General features: G+C 46.7%; 1 protein-coding gene across 1 annotated transcript in view; it reads left to right on the plus strand.

The window, feature by feature from the left end:
• KSR2 (kinase suppressor of ras 2) overlaps window positions 1-21,294 on the plus strand; it is a 121,387-nt gene that overhangs the window by 16,787 nt on the left and 83,306 nt on the right. Inside the window, exon 4 of the mRNA XM_081338742.1 lies at window positions 16,178-16,685. Within this exon, the coding sequence (XP_081194868.1) occupies window positions 16,178-16,685 (508 nt within the window). The remainder of the gene's footprint in view (window positions 1-16,177; window positions 16,686-21,294) is intronic.

The following is a 21,294-nucleotide window of genomic DNA, read 5'->3' on the forward strand; positions in this document are numbered from 1 at the left end:
CTGTCCAGTCTCTTCTTAAAAACTTCCAGTTTGGAGCATTCACCGCTTCTGGAGGCAAGGAGTTCCACTGACTGTTCTAACTGTCAGGAAGTTTCTCCTTAGTTCTAGGTTGCCTCTCTCTTTGGTTAGTTTCCATCTGTTGCTTCTTGTCCTGCCTTTGGGTGCTTTGGAGAATAGCTTGACTCCCTCTTCTTTGGGGCAGCCCCTGAGATATTGGAAGGCTGCTATCATGTCCCCCCTCGTCCTTCTCTTCCTTAGGCTAGACTTAACCCAGGAATTTATTTTTGGACCCAGTCCAAAGCAGTAAATCACAACAACAAAAACAAAAACCAGATTGTAGGCTGCATGCCTCTGATGTTGTGACCATCTAGAGCATCTACCTTTTAATAAAACTTGTTCATTTGGAAAGGTGCAAACCAAACCACTTTATAGCCATTAGACCCTGCTGCTTTGGCGTCTTTTGAACAGTAGAAGGCGCTATAGGATAACTGAATTGCAGAGATGACCTGCAACTTATTTAAGACAGATTTAATATATCACTATGTATGTTTGTGTGTATGTATGTCTATGTATCAACTTATTTAAAATATACATCTATATCTATATCTATATCTATATCTATATTTATATTTATATTTATATCTATCTATCTATCTATCTATCTATCTATCTATCTATCTTTCTATCTATCTATCTATCTATCTCTATATCAATATATTTAGATACATTTAGATATATTTCATTGACAAGAACAGATTTTGGCTTGTGTGGTAGACTTTCAATCCAATTGACATGGATTCCTGTCCACCACGAACTCTAAGTTGACCAACTGATTATTTTCCACCAAGTTACTGTTGTCTTTTAATGACGAGGTAGATCAGGAGTCTTCAAACGTGGCCCTTTTATGACTTGTGCTGAGGAATTCTGGGAGTTGAAGTCCACAAGCCATAGAAGGGCCACGTTTGAAGACTAGAAGACCTCCGAGGCTTCTTCCAGTCTATTGTTCTGTGATTCTTCTTTAGGCCTTGCCTCCTTCATCTCCTAAAGAAAGAAAGGACGAGAAAGGAGGCCGGAAGGTTCTAGAGTTTTCAGGAACTCCTGCTTGGTGAGGACACGGGCAGAGACCTGCCACTCCTCCAATCGAAAGGGAAAAAGCATTTAGAGGTTCCCCAAACAGCTCCGCGCTCTAATGTCACCAACCGACTCGGTGAGAAAGTGTGATTCGCGCGGACATGTTTTGAGTTACGGTCTTTCCCCTCAAGATCAAGTCTCTCTTCAATCGACTCGAATTCTTGGTGACTTCCCAGCCCGAACAGATTGGACCTCGGAGGTCTTCTAGTCCAACCCCCCCCCCCTGCTGGAGCGAAAGACCCTGTAGCGTTCCGGACAAACGGCTGTCCAATCTCTTCTTGAAAACCTCCGTACGCATGAAAGGGACATGGAACCGCTCTGAGACTTTTGTTCCACCTTCCCATCCAGCCCAGAGTCGCGAGATTTCCTAGTGATCTATAGCCATCTTCCTTAAATCTTTTTTTTTTTTTTTTTGGCCACTCTGCCACCGCCCATTAAAATCTTCCACCGTGCTCTCAGACGAACCCAAACGTTTTGCCCTTCCCTTTGTTTTTATGTCAGGGGGAGGACCGGGGTGGGTGTAGGTGGGTGGGTGTAGGTGGGTGGGGGGAAAAGCGGAGCTTCCAGGAACGGGGAGAGGGAAGAAATTAAATTTCTGCCTGTCTGCATTGATTTCACGCTACCAAGCCGGCAGAACAGAAGCAGCCAACTGTAATTGCGTCCTGGGAAAAACCTGATTCAACTTTATGCCGTGTTTCTGTTCAGGGAGGAAAGTGGCTCCGGAGCCTTTTTATGTTAAAAAGGGAAGAACTCACTCTCTCCGTAATTATACTTCCAGTCGCATTTGATTCTTCCTTCAGCTGCTTTTCCTTCCCGGCTTCCTTCAGGCGTGACATTAAATTTGTCCCCTCATATATTTTTTTTAAAAAAAGGAAAAAGGAAAGGAAAGGAAAGCAGCTTGCATGTGGTTCAGCTGTCCATTTTTATTTTTATTTTTTACTTAGGGTTCGTACTTAAGAGAGGAGAGATTTGGGGCTATTTGGTTTGAACACAACCGGCAAGCAAAACTTTAGCTTTTTTGTGTGTGTGTTTTTTAAAGTCAAGGTTCTAGTCTTCACGATTATGAAGGTCAAGCGGGAATGGGAGAAGCTCAACATATAAAGAACAAGACGCACAAGAAGCTCTTACGATGAACGCTCGAGGGAGCTAGGTCTGTCCTAAGTGAAAAGGTGGATTAGGGGGGACAGGATCACCGTCTTCTGGTATTGGAGGGTCTGTCAGACAGAAGGGACACGGTGGCTCAGTGGGTTAGGACGCTGAGCTTGTCGATCAGAAGGTCGGCAGTTTGGCGGGTTGAATCCCGAGTGCCGCGTAGCAGAGCGAGCGCCTGTTACTCGTCCCAGCTTCTGCCAACCTAGCAGTTCGAAAGCACGTAAAAATGCAAGTAGAAAAATAGGGACCACTCCGGTGGGAAGGGAACAGCGTTCCGTGCGCCTTTGGCGTCTAGTCATGCCGGCCACAGGACCACGGAGACGTCCTCGGACAAGCACTGGCTCTTTGGCTTTGAAATGGAGATGAGCACCGGCCCCTAGAGTCGGAAACGACTAGCACGCATGTGCGGGGGAACCTTTACCTTTACCGTTACCAGAGAGAAGAGGGGCCTGGCTCTTTTCCAGAGCACAAGAGGGCAGAGGACAAGGAGTAATGGGGGGGGGGAACTTGTCAAAGAGAGATCTAACCTAGAAGTCTAACCTAGACATTTTCAGACAGTGAGAACAATTAATCAGTGGCATAGCTTGCCTTCCAGCGCGGTGGGCCCTCCATCCCTGGAGGTTTTCAGGAAAAGATGGGACAGCCATTCATCCAAGATGGAATAGGGCCTCCTGCCTTGAGCAAAGGGGTTGGCCTAGAGGACCTCCGAGGTCCCCTTCCAGCTTATGATTCCCTCGTCTGTGCTCTACTCCTGGTCCAGTCGGCGAAGAAGCCGCCTACTCCGATGCGGTTGTTATTTTTCCCCTTAATATCGCGCTTCAGGGATTAGGTTTATTTTCACACGGTCACCGGTCCCTTTTAAAGAGAGGTCACAGGAATCGAACCTGGGACTTCCTTGCGCGGAAAGCCGATGCCTTGTGGTTGAGTTTGGGGGGGGGGCGTTTTCCCTAACTATGACATTTCGGCCTGCATTTTATTTTTAGCCTCTCAGAACTACCTTTGTTTCGATGGTTAAAGCAATCAGCTTGCTGAAAAGTATAGAGTTTGATTGATGGGGCTAAGTGTGGCTTAGCGTGTGTGCGTTTTCGCAGCAAGTTTCTAATTCTTTGCAGCGTGTGTGTGTGTCTGTGTGTGTGTGTGTTTAACAGCAACTTTCTAATTCCTGAGGCAGTAGCTCTTGAATATGAAGCCAGCCCCCCCCCACCCCCCCCACCCCAATCTCCCCATGGTTCCAGAGATAAGGAGATTTGGCCAAGATTTAACATCCCCGGACGTGGGAGACTTCTTCAGATGCAGTCTTGAAACATGGCTGCTTTCTCTTTAAAAGACTTTTGCATCTTGCTTTAAGTTGGGAGAGATGGAAGAGTCGAGACTGATATTAATAAATTAGGATAAGGGGCAATGTCAGTATCAGTTAATGAGTCATTAATTAGGGCCATTCAATTTCCTAGGACATATCTCCACGGGAATAATGTGCTGGCGGGGAGCAGGGACGGGGGAGGGGGGGAAACATAGCACATTTGTAGGCTTCCTCCAGTCTTGCAGGGAGAGAGGAGCTAAATAGCTGATCTTTCTGCATCTAGATGTAGCAGGGAAACGATCTCTTTCCTTCCAGATGTTGTGAAACGAGAGAGAGAGAGAGAGAGAGAGAGAGAGAGAGACTCTGGAAAGAGTGCAAAAAAAAAGAGAGCCACAATGATGACCAGGGGACTGGAGGCTAAAACATAGGAAGAACAGTTGCAGGAATTGGGTATGGCTAGTCTAATGATATAGGGACGCGGTGGCTCAGTGGGTTAGGACGCTGAGCTTGTCGATCAGAAGGTCGGCAGTTTGGCGGGTCGAATCCCGAGTGCCGCGTAACAGAGTGAGCGCCTGTTACTCGTCCCAGCTTCTGCCAACCTAGCAGTTCGAAAGCACGAAAAAATGCAAGTAGAAAAATAGGGACCACTCCGGTGGGAAGGTAACAGCGTTCCGTGCGCCTTTGGCGTCTAGTCATGCCGGCCACATGACCACGGAGATGTCCTCGGACAAGCGCTGGCTCTTCGGCTTTGAAACGGAGATGAGCACCGGCCCCTAGAGTCGGAAACGACTAGCACGCATGTGCGGAGGAACCTTTACCTTTTACCTTTAGTCTAATGAAAAGAAGGACTAGGGGTGACATGATAGCAGTCTTCCAATATCTAAGGGGCTGCCACAAAGAAGATTGGGGGTGGGGGGGTTGCCAACCTGTTCTCCAAGGCACCTGAAGGCAGAACAAGAAGCAATGCAGTAATTAAGGAGAGAAGCAACCTAGAATTAAGGAGACATTTCCTGATTGTCAGAACCATTAACCAGTGGAACAGCTTGGCTCCAGAATTTCTGGGTGCTCCATCACTGGAGGTTTTTAAGAAGGGACTGGACAGCCCTTTGTCTGAAATGGTTTAGGGTTTCCTGCCTGAGCAGGGGGTTGGACTAGAAGACCTCCAAGGTCCCTTCCAAGCCCGTCATTCTGTTATACCATAAAATCTGGGCCGTCAAAAATTCAATTCAGGTCCCCTTCTCAATCACATGGCGGTTCTGGTTTGGGGTTAATGTAATATGTGAAACTAGCAGGGCTTGCAAGACATGGTTTATTATTCCAGCTCACAGGTGAACCCAGTGCAGTTGTGGTTTATTTAACGAACTGCGATTAACCTCCCAGCAGCTTATAATGAACTGAGAACTTAATTTAAGTCTCTGCATAAACCTTCCTTAAGGTGCTGTTAAAAAAAAAATCAGACGGGGCAATCTTGGGTTCTTTTATTGGGGAGGGAAGTTGGCTATAAATATTGTGTAAATCAAGAATAAGGAAATGTTGCGAGTTCTCTCTAACAGGGAACTGCACAGCCCCTTTTTTGAGAACGCAAATGCCCTTTTTCCAAGGCTGGGTTTGAGCGGAAGAAAGATCAAGGGAAAAGTGATTCAATCTCCCTTCTTTTGTGTTCAGACCGGCTGTAGGAATTGTTAAAGTATGCCAACACTCGTTGCCTTTTCCCACAACTGTTGTCGTTTGATTTGGTAGCATAGGCATGCCCCCTTCTGTGACCATGGTTAGGACCCAAAATGTAGGAAGGAAGGAAGGAAGGAAGGAAGGAAGGAAGGAAGGAAGGAAGGAAGGAAGGAAGGAAGGAAGGAAGGGGAGGATAGGGGAGGGGAGGGGAGGGGAGGGAAGGGGAGAATGATGAGAGGAAGGAAAGGGAAAGGAGAGGAAAGGAAAGGAAAAGAGGGGAAAGGAGAGAAGAGGAGAGGAAAGGAAAAGAAAGGAAAGGAGTGGAAACGAGAGAAGAGAGGAGAGGAAAGGAAAGGAAAAGAGGGGAAAGGAGAGGAAAGGAGAAATAAGGAAAGGAAAAGAGGGGAAAGGAGAGGAAACGAGAGAAGAGAGGAGAGGAAAGGAAATGAAAAGGGGAAAGGAGAGGAAAGGAGAAATAAGGAAAGGAAAGGAGAGGAAAGGAGAGAAGAGAGGAGAGGAAAGGAAAGGATAGGAAAGAGGAAAGGAAAGGGAAGGGAAGGAAAGGAAAGGAAAGAGGGAAGGGAAGGGAAGCTCATGGTTGCCCAGGTCCTTTCTCTTGGACTAATTAAATAAATCTCCCCGTGAAGCTGGGCAAGTGAGACAGAAGATGGATATCAGGGTACTTAACAAGCGAAGAACTGGAGGCTGCGTGGACTTCACCCCGTGTTTGTAGCCTTTACGGTTCCGTGTCACCAAGAAAAAGGTCAGCCGTGTCGCCACGCTCTCAGCTCCTCAGGACGGCTGCTTGGCAGATGAGCTTTCCACGCCTGCCCTGGTGATGGATGTCGGGTGCTGGGAGCAGAGGATGTCTGTCAGGGGAGAACTGCATACATACATGTCCACGTTTCCCCCCCCTCCCCACTTTCCCCATAGAGATTTGTCCAGCCCTCCCTCTCTCTCTCTCCTCCCCCACCCACCCCCAGAGCATCTGTGCCTGCAATTTTGGCCACGGAGTTGGGTTCTCCACCCTTGGCTGGCAGAGGAGGAATATTATTAACGGCGGAAATTATTAATCGGCTTCCTCTTCTTTCTTTTCATATCGCCCTTCAATCCATCACTTTGACATGGGAGAAAAAAAAACGGTTTTTATTTCTCCCTGCCCCGCCTTTGGGCTGCGGGAAGAGGGGAGGGGGTTAATTTGGGGTGGGGGTGGGGTGCGCTTCGTTGCTCCAGGATCTCACTGCACGTCCCTCGAACATTACTTAAACGAGGGATATTAAGCACCAGAGCAGCATATTGCAAGAGGAGCACCAGGCGATTAATCACTTTTTAGCGCATGAATGTGATTGTCAGAATTATATATCCTGAAATGCAGGGTGGCGTGGAAGATGGGGGGGGATGTTGGGGGGGGGGAAGAGAATGCAGAAATCCATTACTTCTCCAGATGAAGAGGGTGTGTGTGTGTGTGGGGGAAAGATGGGATTCCATTTGTCATTTTTATGAAATGGCTAATGCCTCTTCATTAGGATGTAACAGATCAGCCCCGGAAATTGGGGAATGAGAACTGCCGTGCAGGCAGGAGAAAGGTTTATCTTGATCGGTGTGTTTGTGTGTGTGTGTGTGTGTGTGTGTGTGTGTGTGTGCATGTCTGTGTGCTTGTAATGGGGTTGGTATCCCAATTCCCTATCCAGCATGGGAATGTGGAATGAGATGCCTTGTGTACTACCTAAGTTCGTTGTTTTATTATTATTTTTTTAAAAAATCTTTAAACCCAAGTATTGACTCTGGGCAACTGCCCAGACAAGGCCCTGCAGCTTTAAGAGAATTACAGAGTTGGAAGGGACCTTGGAGGTCTTCTAGTCCAACCCCCTGCTCAAGCAGGAGAACCTACACCATTCAGGACAAGTGCTTGTCCAGTCTCTTCTTAAAAGCTTCAAGTGATGGAGCACCCACAACTTCCGGAAAGCAAGCCGTTCCACTGGTTAACTGTTCTCACTGCTAGGAAATTTCTCCTTGGTTCCAGGTTGCTTCTCTCTCCTTGATTAGTTTCCATCCGTTGCTTCTTGCCCTGCCTTCAGGCACTTTGGAGAATAGCTTGACTCCCTCTTCTTTGGGGCAGCCCCTGAGATACTGGAAGACTGCTATCATGTCACCCCTAGACCTTCTTTTTCTTGCCACGGTTTATGGAAATGGTTCACCGTTAACTTTTTTTTTTTCCTAGGAACGAGAATGGGTCCAGAGTCACTCGCTGGCTTGGTGCCTCAGAAGGGACTTGAACTCACAGTCTCCCCCGTTTCTAGCCTTAATTAATCATTAGACAAAATTGGCCTTTACAAGTTCGTTAGATTTTCTTATTTATTTATTTTTCTCTCCCTTCCTCTATGGGCAGTCACAAGAGCCAGGTTGGTCTAGAGCAGAGGCCCCCAACCTTTTGGGCACCAGGGACCGGATCCGTGGAGAAAGCTTTTTCCACGGACCCAGAAGGGTTGCGTGGTTTCGCGTGCTGCCTGCATCCCGCAGATGGGGCTTTGCTTGTTTGTGCAGACCGGTTGCTGGCATGCCACGCCCTGGTACTGGTCCACGGACCGGGGGGGTGGGCACCCCTGTTCTTAGTGGTATTGTTAAGTGTGTTGTGGTGCTTGCCAGCCACCCAGAGTTTAATCATCATAATCTATGCAACTTGATGATTTGGACCTGGTCCCTATCTCTTTAAGTCCAAACTTCCTTACGGGATTTTGTTCGAGGGGGATTTAAAAAAAAAATGGAACAGCACAGCCTGCTTTAGATAGCTAGTTTGGTATGGTAGTTAAGGGGTCAGGCTAGAAAGTGGGAGGTCATGAGTTCTATTCCTGCTTTAGGCAAAAAGCCAGCAGGTGACCTTGAGCCAAGTCACTAACTTTATTCCCCGTTCAGTTTTTGACTGCTTCCTCGCCCTGGCCTCAGGAGGCCACTAAAGGAGCCGGTGTGGCCTTGAACCCGTGCCAAAATTCCCCCTCCCAATAATACATACATAGTACACATAGACAATAGACAAATCATTCTTGGATTATGGCAGATAATACTCTGGACCGAGAGCATGGTCTGGAGATAAATCCATTCTCCAGGGCTCGGCCCAACTCTTCCGTCCGTCCGTCCGTCTTTTTTGCCTGCCGCCCGATTAATGACTCGTGCTGTTGAATCGTTTCATTTTATGTACGTGCAAAGTCTGGTATTTTTCCACCTGTCCATCAAAGCCCCGGAGGCTGTTTGCCGCTTTAGAGGAATCTCTCGTCGTCTGAGCGATGTGAGGCCCAGACACAACAGACCATAAGGGGGGGGGGTGTCAAGGGTAGCCTTCAGTTGTTCAGCACTTCACTTGGTTACTTTTACAACCGGGCAAATGACCGATGATGGAAAAGTTGTTCTGGGACTGAGACGCCAACTGGCAACTCACCCTTGCTGAATTAGGTGATGGGGTTCGGGATCTTAGTTTAGATTTGGAAGGGCTTTTAATCTACATTCAAGAGCCATGGTGGCACAGTGGTTAGGATGCAGTAGTGCAGGCTAATTCTGTCGACTGCCGGGAGTTCGATCCCGACTGACTCAAAGTTGATTCAGCCTTCCTTCCTTCCGAGGTCGGTAAAATGAGGACTCAGATTGTTGGGGGGCAATGTGGTGACTCTGTAAACTGCTTAGAGAGGGCAGTGTGAAGCGGTATGTAAGTCTAAGTGCTATCGCTAGTACTGTTCTATGCTATGCTATGCTATTATTCTATTCTATTCTATTCTATTCTATTCTATTCTATTCTATTCTATTCTATTCTATTCTATTCTATTCTATTCTATTCTCTATAAAAATTCTATTCTATTCTCTAAAGATTCTATTCTATTCTATTCTATTCTCTATAAAAATTCTATTATATTCTCTAAAGATTCTATTCTATTCTATTCTATTCTATTCTATTCTATTCTATTCTATTCTATTCTATTCTATTCTATTCTATTCTATTCTATTCTATTCTATTCTATTCTATTCTATTCTATTCTATTCCATTCCATTCCATTCCATTCCATTCCATTCCATTCTTTCTGTTTTCTATTCTGTTCTGTTCTGTTCTGTTCTATTCTGTTCTATTCTGTTCTATTACAATGGTGGCGCAGTGGTTAGAATGCAGTATTGCAGGCTAATTCTGCCGACTGCCAGGTGTTCGATCCTGACAGGCTCAAGGTTGACTCAGCCTTCCCTCTTTCCGAGGTCCATAAAATGAGGAGCCAGATTGTTGTGGGGCAACAGGCTGGTTCGGGAAACCACTTAGAGAGGGCTGTAAAGCACTGTGAAGCGGTATTATAAGTCTACGTGCTATTGCTATTGCTATTTGTTTCCTTTCCCTCTCCAATCTGGCCCCCAAGAGCCCTCTTCTCCTCCTCCCTCCATGAAACAACCCTCACACAAAATACGAAACCTAGCTGAGCTTCATGGCCTTTTTGTTTTTGCCTTTTGCATAAAATTGTAGGTTGCCTAGTAACTTGGGGCGAGTTGTGGAGGAGGAGAGCTCACGAAGAGCTTCTTTAAAAAAAAAAAAATCAGCCATGGATTATTTTTTTACCCTGTAAGACCTGATGGCTAGCGTGTGTGTGTGTGTGTGTGTGTTTGTGTGTGTGCGTGTGTGTGTGTAATACAGGTAGCCCAAAACCCTGTTGCTAAGCGAGACAGTAGTGAGATTTACCCCCCCCCTTTTATGACTCTTCTCGCCACAGTCGTTGAATTAGTAGGCAATGCAGTTAAGTCGGTAACGCGGTTGTCAAACGAATCTGGCTTCTCCACTGCTTTTGCTTGTCAGAAAGTCGCCAAAGGCGATCGTATGACCGCAGCCGTCATAAAACACCAGCCAGTTGCCAAGCCATCCAAAGTTTGATCACCTGACCACTGGGGGGAAGGGGAGGATGCTGCAATGGCCGTGAAGTGTAAAAAATGGCCATAAGTCACTTTTTTTCCCCAGGGCTGTTCTAACTTGGAACGGTCACTAAATGAGTGGCTGTACCCTAAGGGCTACCTGTAGGACCCATGACACGTGAAAGGCATCTGATTGGGGAAGGACCAATGAGATTTTGGATTGCTGTGTTCTTCGCGGGAAAGAGATTGGACGTCTCTGGAGTTTGGAGGGGATGGCCGTTCCTAGCAGTTAGAGGGAAGAACTCTTTGAACTTTTGCAAAGGGTTGTGAAGTTTATCCTCCATCACCGAGCTTCTGTTTTTTCCCCCCAAGTCCAAAAGCAGAGCATATGAGGGACCACTTGGCACTGGTGTGTGTAGCATCCACAACAGAATAACAGAGTTGGAAGGGACCTTGGAGGTCATCCAGGCCAACCCCCTGATCAAGCAGGAGAACCCTATCCCGTGTCAGACAAATGGCTGTCCAGTCTCTTCTTAAAAACTTCCAGTGTTGAAGCACCCACAACATCTGGAGGCAAGCTGTTCCACTGGTTAATTATCCTCACTGTCAGGAAATGTCTCCTTAGTTCCAGGTTGCTTCTCTCTCCTTGATTAGTTTCCATCCGTTGCTTCTTGTCCTGCCTTCAGGCGCTTTGGAGAATAGCTTGACCCCACTCTTCTCTGTGGCAGCCCCTCAACAAGGGTCTGTCTTGCATCCTTCTTCCTGTTATGGATTTAGCAACTTACCTTGGCATTTGCAAGGTGTCCTGAGAAAGCATCTGCAGAAGTGGCTTTAAAGTCCTCTCTTGAAGGGGTGCCACCACCAGCTGCACTGACCACTCAACAATTCCACCTCTTGAAAAGCATCGTGGATGCCTTTGCATGATTTCCCAACTCTTCCGCAGATATTTTGATTCCTCAAGCTGCGACACAGCCATCAAAACCAATAGCAAGGACGTGTACGTTGATAACGGCAAGAACAGGCCTGAAGTCTGGGTGTGGAGAAGCTGAACTGAGGGCTTCTCCTTGTACGATGTCCTTTAGGCTCTCTCCTCCCATTCCTATGTTTAGTATCCATCAATCATCATTAATTAGCAACAGTAATTACTGCCCCCCTTCCCCCCACCTCCCCCCAATGGCATTTTCCCCGGATAATTGTAAGCGGCTGACCCATAACTGCACTTTTTTTTTTCTTGTAAGGATTGACCAAAAGTTATTGCCCTGCCGTTATCTCATTTTTGCAAAGTGGGGGAGGTGCTCTGATTGGTTGGCTTAACTCAGGTTGTGTGTAGCAGGGGCAGAAGCTTGTATTCCAGGAGCCGTCACCACCATCTTTTACAAGGATACCAATCTGGGTGGGCTGTAGGTGGCAAGTTGCATCTGGCTGTCTCTTAATCCCCTTTTGTAGCTTTGTCTGTGCTTCTACAGTGTGCAGTAATCGTCCATTCCTTCCTTCCCTGCAGAAAGTCCTCCCAACTATGTTAAATATTCAGTAGCTTAACATACACACACACACACACACACACACAGAGAGAGAGAGAGAGAGAGAGAGAGAGAGAGAGAGAGAGAGAGAGAGAGGGAGAGAAATAACAAATAAGCCAAGTACCTTTATTATGGCCTTTGACCAACTTTAAAAAGAGAAATAGTTTAATACAGCAGTTGGCTATGCAAATTAAAGGGATAGAAATTTCAGTCCTGTCTCCTCCCGTGATGTCGTAATGTCATTCCCACCGGATTTTCAGAAGCTGGGAAAAAAAAGATCTACAGTCTGACGGAAACAGTTCCCTGCTCTCGAAATCAGACTCCTTTTAAAGGATTCCGTGCTTACCCGGGTTTGAAACCGCTGGTTTGAAAGAGGGGTCAAAGAGGCCATCTAGATTAAGATTGAACAGCCCTCTCTCAACAGAGTGGGGGGGTGGAATACGATGCCCCGTCTCTCCTGTTTTCAACAGAGTCCCTTCAGCAGTTTCACGAAGGTTCCCCACCCATTGGCAACCTGATTCAGGTGGCCCTGAGGGCACAGATAAACCTCTTAAGTGGCCTCAACGATTCTCAGAAAGAGTGTTAATGACCAGATGACTGCAAGGAATATAAGTCCTTCCGCTCCCCACCGTTCAGTCAGAACCGAAGAAGCTTCTCGAATGAGAAGCGAAAGGTCTTCAAGAAAAAACAGAAGTCCACTTGCCTTTTGGAAAAAGCACCTTTTGAGTCTTTTACAGGTGTGCAAGTTGGGGAGAGAGGGTAGAATTCCCGTGACAATTACCAAAGGTTAACAAAAGAATATCAAGAGTCGTAATTCATGATACATTCGTGGCTGGGATTAATTAATGGAGGCTGAATTTATTTCTTAAATTTTTTACTTGGTAACTTTCTCAAACTCAGGAAGGCACACCGGGTTTCACTTTCATTTCTAGCCCATTTGTACCTCCTCCTCCTCCTCCTTCCGCCCTCAAATTATCCAAAGGGGAACCTTGATGTGTTGGTGCATTTGATCTAAATCCAGGCTATTTCCGTGCGGCATTTCTTTAAGGCGTGCATCTAGTCTTGCACAGTATTTGAACACTCTTCCCCAAATCATCTTGATGAAATAGTCAATTCAAGTTTTATTTCTGTATGAGGGAGCAAGGCGTTTGATCAGTGTGTGCACCCTGTATCCATAGCAGTATAAGTCCACAAATTAAAAATAAATCAAAAGTACGGCATAACTTTACGTTACGTTTTTTTTCCTCCTCTCTTCAAGTTTTATTAATCTGTCTATGCCATTGCAGATTAAATGGGGGTCGTGGTGTATACTGAGCTGAAAGAGTTAACAGCGTAACAGAGGTGGAAGGGACCTTGGAGGTCTTCTAGTCCAGCCCCATGCTCAGGCAGGAAATCCTATACCGTTTCAGACAAATGATTGTCCAGTCTGTTCTTTAAAACCTCCAGTGTTGCAGCACCCACAACTTCTGGAGGCAAGTCGTTCCGCTGGTTTATTATTCCCACTGTCAGAAAATTTCTCCTTAGGCCTAGGTTGTGGTTCTTGACTAACAGAATAACAGAGTTGGAAGGGGCCTTGGAGGTCTTCTGATCCAACATGCCGCTCACGCAAGAGACCCTATAAGCAGGGGTCTTCCAACTTGGCCCTTTTATGACTGGTGGACTTCCAACTCCCAGAATTCCTCAGCCAGGTGTGCCTGAGTGAGGAATTCTGGGAGTTGGAAGTCCACCAGTCATAAAAGGGCCAAGTTGGAAGACCCCTGCCCTATATCATATGGACAAATGGCTGTCCGGTCTCTTCTTAAAAGCCCCCAGTGATGGAGCACCCACAACATCTGAAAACAAGTTATTTTACTGATTTAATTGTTCTCACTGTCAGGAAATTTCTCCTTAGGTCTAGGTTGCTTCTCTCCTTGATTAGTGCATTGCTTCTTGTCCTGCCCTCAGGTGCCTTGGAGAACAGGTTGACCCACCCCACCCCTCTCCTTTGTGGAAGCCCCTTAGATATTAAGTCTCCCAACATGGGGAAAAAAGGAGGTGTAGCAGAGGGATGGAGAAGCTGTTGTCAACTTTTAGGTTGCACTAGTGAAATCACACTTGGAAGAGTTTGCCCAGTCCTTTTTTTTTACCCAAGTTGGGAGACTCATTTATTCATCTTCTAGCATAGTTCTGGGATTAGATTGGTCCAGAGGAGCCTAATGTGGCAAAACCTTGGCCAGAGCCTAGAGCCATGGTGGCGAACCTACGGCACGCATGCCACAAGTGGCATGCAGAGCCCTCTCTGTGGGCACGCCACCGTTGCCCCAGTCCTAGGCCTTCAGCTGGGTTTTATAAAACATTTTCGCTTTAGGCATCCACCGCCATGTGCAAAAAAACAAAAAAAAAGGTTCAATCAATCAATCAATTTCAACTTCTCGCAGAGAAAAAAATCTCTCACAAAGTTGGAATTGATAGATTGAACTTTTTAGTCCCATCCAGTCTGCCGTTACCACCGCAGCCCGCCCACCCAATGGGCCACGCCCACCTGGCACCCGACGATACATAAGTGGGTTTTGGGTTGCGGTTTGGGCACTCGGTCTCTAAAAGGTTCGCCATTACTGGCCTAGAGACTGCAGTGAGGGCGGTTTCTTCAGGACCTTGGACAGATCACAGAAAGCGGTTGACTAAAGCCAGCAAAATCTCAATTTAGAACTCTGCAATGTCTTGAGTTTTGTGCCACATCTAGACAGGTGCACTCCAGATGCGGGTACTCCAGAAGGAAAAAGGGCGTGGGGCTTTCTCTAATTTTCCCGAGAGTAAAAGAAAAGGGGCCCAGAAAAACGTTCAGACTTCCAAGTCATCCAGAGAAAAAGCACAGCCGTGAACCCTAACCCTAACCCCGCTCAGATAAAACTTTGCCCTTAATAATTGCCGTTCTGTGTGTTCCACGCCTTGACTTTTCCATGCTCGACCCCAATGGGCCCTCTTATTTCTTGAAATTTTCTATGGAGCTTTTTATGTGGGTAAAAAGCACGTTGCAGGTTGCTTAAAAAGGTCAAGGTTCCCCCGCACATGCGTGCTAGTCGTTTCCGACTCATCTCCGTTTCAAAGCCGAAGAGCCAGCGCTTGTCCGAGGACGCCTCCGTGGTCATGTGGCCGGCATGACTAGACGCCAAAGGCGCAGCTGGGTTATGGTCCCACCTTCCCCTCATTGTTTTGATCCAGCCCTAAAGTCCTGTCATCATGGCTGTGCTGTTTTGTTTTGGTTTTTTCCCTTCATTACCCGATCTGTTTTTTTATATTTTTAAAAAAATCAGCATTTTTATTACAACCAAAGACACTTTCCTCCACTTCACTTGTCCCCCACCTTTAAAAAAAAACAACCAACTATTTTAATCAACTCCTTCCTACTCTGTCTTGCAGCCTCTGTTCTTTTCCTCTCCCTTCTTGATGGCCTGAAATAAATTGATTTCCTTGAAAGGAAGGTCTTCGATAACAAGGCCATCAATTAATAGCCCCCGTGAAATAAAAAAAAAAGAGGAGTTGGGAGACTCTCCCTTTTAGAATGCAAATGCTACCTTTTAAAGATATGCATGGGTTGTTAGAGAAACTAGATCAAAAGTGTCAAGAGGGAAACGATTCCCTTTGCAAGAGTTAAAATTGGGTGAGGTTCCTGCAGTGCTTATGTTGGCCTTCGTCATGAAATGATCAAGGTATGTGTGAAAATAATAATAATAATAATAATAATAATAATAATAATAATAATAGTAATAATAATAATAATGATGATGATGATGATGATGATGATGATGATGATGATGATGATGATGATGATGTTGGAAGGGACCTTGGAGGTCATCTAGTCCAACGCCCTGCTCAGGCAGGAATCCCTATCCCATTTCAGACAAATGGCTGTCCAGTCTCTTCTTAAAGACTTCCAGTGTTGGAGCATTCACCGCTTCTGGAGGCAGGCTGTTCCACTGGTTAATTGTTCTAACTGTCAGGAAATTCCCCCTTAGTTCTAAAGGTTGCTTCTCTCCTTGATTAGTTTCCATCCGTCGCTTCTTGTCCTGCCTTCGGGCACTTTGGAGAATAGCTTGACTCCCTCATCTTTGGGGCAGCCCCTGAGATACTGGAAGACTGCTACTTCTCTTCATTAAACTAGACATACTGTACCCAATTCCAGCAACCGTTCCTTGGGGGCATATTTAGAAGATACCCCCAAAGATTTTTAAAGGGGTCCCTGAAAACGAGAGAGTGAAACAGAAGCTTCCTACCAGGAGAGGGGTGGAAATAGAGGAATCGGGAAAGCCATTCTGATACCATGTCCAGATGTCTCTCCCTGTTTAACCGTCTGTCGCTCCTTCCTTCAGACTAGTCCAATTTCCCGCTGAGCACCGTTGGGTATATTCACCTCCTAGGACGTCAGTTTAAAGCGGATTCAAATTGTAACGTGCATCCGTTCTGATGGAGCAGGTGCTGGGGGCACCACGTGTCAAACCGTAACCGTGATTGCTGTTTCTCTTTCCTTCCTTTCCCCTCTCCCCCCTCTCCACAGGAGGTAGTCTTTCCAAACAAGACTGGACCATCCAGTGGCCAGCCACGAGCGAGACCGGCAAAGAAAACAGCCCCACGTGCCAATCCGAATCCATGCAGTGGATCCGAACTCACCTCTCTCTGAGTCCCAAGCCTAAGTCCAAGTGCATTCCACACTACTGCCACCCAACGTTGTCCCACGAGCTTGTCTACACGCACCCGGACCGGCTGACCGTGGAGGGTTTTCCGGGACTCTGCTCTCCGCTGGAATCTGGCCACCGCTCCTTGCCCCCTTCCCCACGCCAGCGGCATGCGGCCCACACCCCGCCCTGCACCCCCAATATCATCGCCGGCATGACCGCTCCAGGGACGCCGCCCGTCAGGAGGAGGAACAAAGGGAAACCCCCGGGCACGCCGCCTCCTTCGTCTCGGAAGCTGATCCACCTCTTCCCGGGCTTCACTGTCTTGCATCGGAGCAAGTCTCACGAGTTCCAGCTGGGCAACCGGGCGGACGAGTCTCACACCCCCAAGTAAGTGGCCGGAAAACCAATCTGTCGTCAACAGGGAGGTGGGGGCTTCTACCAGGTGATCCCTGGCTAGCTCGCTCTTGTCAAAATGGAAGCTAGCAGTTGACTTTTTGAAGGTTTCGAGCACTTCACCTGCAGACCCAGAGGACTTGGAGTTTGGCTTTTCTGCTCACGGAGATGGCCTTGAGGTGCAGGAAGCCTTGAGTGACCAAATGATGTTACTTAGTTGGATAGTTAGGAAACATCTGCAAGAAAACAACTGAGCTCAGAGAGCACCAAAACCTCACAGTCCTCCTCCTCCCCCTCCTCTTCCTCCTCCTCTTCCCCCTCCTCTTCCTCCTCCTCCCCCTCCTTCTCTCTCCTTCTCCTTTTCCTCCTCCTTCTTCCCCACCTCTTCCTCTTCCTCCTCTCCTTCCTCTTCCTCCTCCGCCTCTTCCTCCACCTCCTTCTCTCTCTCCTTCTCCTCCTCCTCCTTCCCCTCCTCTTCCTCCTCCTCTTCCTCCTCCTCTTCCCCCTCCTCTTCCCCCTCCTCCTCCACCTCCTTCTCTCTCCTTCTCCTTTTCCTCCTCCTTCTTCCCCACCTCTTCCTCTTCCTCCTCTCCTTCCTCTTCCTCCTCCGCCTCTTCCTCCACCTCCTTCTCTCTCCTTCTCCTCCTCCTCCTTCCCCTCCTCTTTCTCCTCCTCCCCTCCTCTTCCTCCTCCTCCTCTTCTTCCTCCCCCTCCTCCCCCTTCTCTTCCTCCTCCTCCTCCCCACAAACCTCACTCTAGCACTGATGATGCTACCTATAAGGGTTTCTTGGTGCTCTCTGAGCTTGCTTGTTTTCTTGCAGACGTTTCATGACCCAAACTAGGTAACCTCATCAAGTTACCTACCTTGTAATGTAAGAGCACTTTAGCCAAGAAACCAACGGCTGACTGGGGACACAGGCCCAGATTGAGAAACAGCGGACTATGGTGTAAGCCCCCCTAATGGGGAGATGGGTGGTTAAGGAGTTTGATATATAAATAAACAAAACATAAATAAGATCATTTTTCAAGGAGCTGTCCTCCCTTTCACAAGGTATAAACCATAAGGTCAAAAGGGAACAAAGAACTGCAGGTAGTTCTTGATTTATGACCACAATTCAGCCCCAAACTTCTGTTACTAAGTGAGACCTTGGTCAAGTGAATTTTTGCCCCATCTTATGACCTTTTTTTGCCACAATCATTAAGTGAAGCCCTGCAGTGGTTAAGCTAGTCACACGGTTGTTAAGTGAAACTGGCTTCCCCCCCATGGACTTGGCTTGTCAGAAGATCCCGTGACCCCAGGGACACTGCAACCGTCGTAAGTACAGGTCAGTTTTGATCACGTGACCGCGGGGAGGCTGAAAAATCTGGAAAAAAAAGGGCAATAAAGTCTCTTTGCTTTCCAGTGCCATTGTAACTTTGCATGGTCCCTAAATGAACAGTTGTAACTCAAGGACTAAATGCACGTTGTTTACCCGGCTCGTTTATGAAACATTTCGGAAGGGTCATGTTCATCCGTTGGTAAAGTGAGGAGACTCGAATTTTTTTATCCCCGAAGAGGTGGAAAATACGAGTCGGTGGCACGGTCGTTCAGCTGTTCCACGTTAAATTCTCCCTTGGGAATTTCTGTTCCAAGACTGGCTAATTTGTACCAACACCCTCTCTGTTTGTCACATCCCTTTTGTAAGTTTTCAAATGCTGACATTCCTGCCTTCCAATCCCTGCTCTTTTATTACTATTTTTTTTGCCTGTTTTGTAAAGGGAGGTTGGCCAATGGCAGGGTGCGTTGCATTTGAAAATTTGGCAGCTGACACCATGGGGTCTTTGACGAGTCATGTCCCATCCCTGCTGTTTTTAAGGATGTTTGTTGTTTTGAAATGATTGTTTTGAGGTTGTTTTTAATGAGATTTATGGGTGGTTTGGTTGGCTTGTTTTTTTAACCTCACCACCCAGACTTTGTGGAAACGGGTGCGATATAAAATGTGTTAACAAAATAAATAGCTTTCTCGGTGTGGAGATGAAAACAGAATTGACATCTCATCCGCAACAGGATGTTGTTGTTGTGTAACCATTCATTTTGCGCGTGTGTCTTTTAGTCTTGTCTACTTCTTGTCCGCCACGGCACTTTCCTATTTAGGAAATCTATTTGTCTTCAGAGATTGGAGATGCAGGTTGCATACTGTACCCTAATTTTGTGCAGTCCTTTTGTTAGATTGATTCCCTCCCTTTCTTCCAGCAAGCTAAAGCAATTCCTCCATTTTTTTTCCTTTATTATTCTCTTCTTTTCATGACCATTTTTTCCCCTAATGTAACTTCCTGTTGCAGCTGTCTTTAAAGTATAGAATACAGAATAAGAGAGTTAGAAGGGGCCTTGGAGGTCTTCTAGTCCAACCCCTTGCCTGAGCAGGAGATCCTATGCCATTCCGGACAAATGGCTGTCCAGTCTCTTTTTAAAACTCCTGAGTGATGGAGCACCCACCTCTTCCAGAGATTGATTGATTGTTCTCACTGTCAGGAAATTTCTCCTTAATTCTAGATTGGATCTCTCTTTGTTAAGCTTCCATCCCTTACTTCTGATCTTGGCCTCAGGTGCTTTGGAGAATAAGTCAACTCTCTGTGACAGCCTCTCAAGTACTGGAAGATTGCTATCATGTCACCCCTAGTCCTTCTCTTCATTAGAATAGATAGATAGATAGATAGATAGATAGATAGATAGATAGATAGATAGATAGATAGATACGAGAGACACAGAGAGAGAGAGACAGACAGACAGATTTTTATTACGGTCCAAGACCAGTACAAAAGTAACTTAACCAAGCAGGATCCCATATTGCAATTAACAGTTTAGTAGCTTAATTCATGGTGTCCTTCTGTTAACAAGGCTGGATATGACATACCTTTATGGCTAAGGCATGCAATTTATCAATTAACATACAGATGGCATTATTCCAAGGTTGCTTTTTTGTGGGGTTATGCACACACAGAAGAGAAATGCCAATTAATGGCAAGGGAAGAGAATCCACAAGAAGCGACCTGTTAAATCAGGTTGCGATTGGCTTAAAGTGGTCCAGCATTGGGTGTTCAGAGAGTGGCCAAACGAACGCATTCTAGAAGCTTACACAAACGGCCAGGAAAAGGCCAGCCTTTTTCACGGTCGCTTCCTAGCAGCTGATAACACGTAAAGCACCTTGCCACTGATCCCCTGCAAACTCTGTTTTTTTCAACCCTAGAATTTTTGGAAATTCTCTAGACCAGGGGTGTCAAACTCAATTTCATTGAGGGCCGCATCAGCATTGCGGTTGCCCTCAAGGGGCCGGGTGGGTATGGCCAGGGTGGGCGTGGTCTAGTGGGTGGGCGTGGCTAGAGTGTGTACGGCCTACTGGGTGGGCGTGGCCAGCTCTACATGGTTCGCATCAAGGGTGCCTATGGGGGCCTGGGCAGGAGTGGGACAGGTCTGAGGGTCTCTGGCAGGAGGAGGGTCTCTGGGCCAGGGCCAGGGCAGTGGGGACCGTTCCCTCACTGTTTCCAGGATGGCTTCGCGGGCCACATGAAACCACTTCGCGGGCCGGATCCGGCCCCCGGGCCTTGTGTTTGACATGTCTGATCTAGACACACCTAGTTCCCACAACTGTTCGTGGTGTGGTTTAGCCTCTGGGCCCCTAATCTTCTTCGTTGCTCTTCACTGCACTCTTTCTAGACTCTCCACATCTTTTTTTTTTTTTGGTATGATGGTGATAACCAAAAAGAAAAAAAAAGAAATGTTTTATTGCGTACTTGGATTGTTCCTTCCTCTGTTTCCTAGTAAGCTGTTTTTCCTGAGTGGCACTTTCCCAGTTCTATAAAGCTGTCTTGAATAATTGGAGGAAAGGCGTCATAAATAGCACCACGGCAGAAATTATATTTCAGAGGGTGGCTGGGCTGAGGGTTTTTTTCCCCCCTAGTCAATGGCTGGATTTCCTGGGGCGATGGGTGGTTATGAATCAACCAGTGGGTGGGGGCAAGGTCACCCCTTTGGTTGTCCCCCCTTTTTTCCATTCATTTCCTCTTTCTGACCCCTTTCTTTCTCCCGCAACGGCGGCACGCGAGGAAACAAGACATCCATCTTTTTAGAACTCTCGTTTAATAATTGAGTGTCAGCGTTCGATTTTTTTTTTTAAATTAGGCTGATGTAATTACCACCGCAGGTTGCCTACTCTTCTTACAGGCCCTGCTAGCATACGTTGCCCTGTCTAGGAGATACACTTTTGCCTTAATTAATGGAATTGAGCCTGTATCTGACATGGTATGTTAAACTATACCATTAGACTGGCGATGATTACCTTGAACTCTTCTTAATGACCTCTGACTGGAGCAATGAAAGCGTGAAAAGGAGAGGAGTACTTAATTTTTATTCCTCAACTCAAAGGTCTTATGAGGTGGAAAGCAAAGCGAATTAGCAATATATATTAGCCTTGTTTCAATAAAAGACTGGTGGTGGTGATTTGAAGTCTCTTAACTGCCTAGAAGATGATCGGAGCTGTTCCTAATCTTCTTCCTTAGATTTTTGTTCCCCAGCCCACTTTGACATTTCTACTTTCTAAGACCTCCATACCACTTTGTGGATGGG

Source organism: Vipera berus (assembly GCF_964194415.1).
Source record: "Vipera berus genome assembly, chromosome: 14".
NCBI lineage: Eukaryota > Metazoa > Chordata > Lepidosauria > Squamata > Viperidae > Vipera > Vipera berus.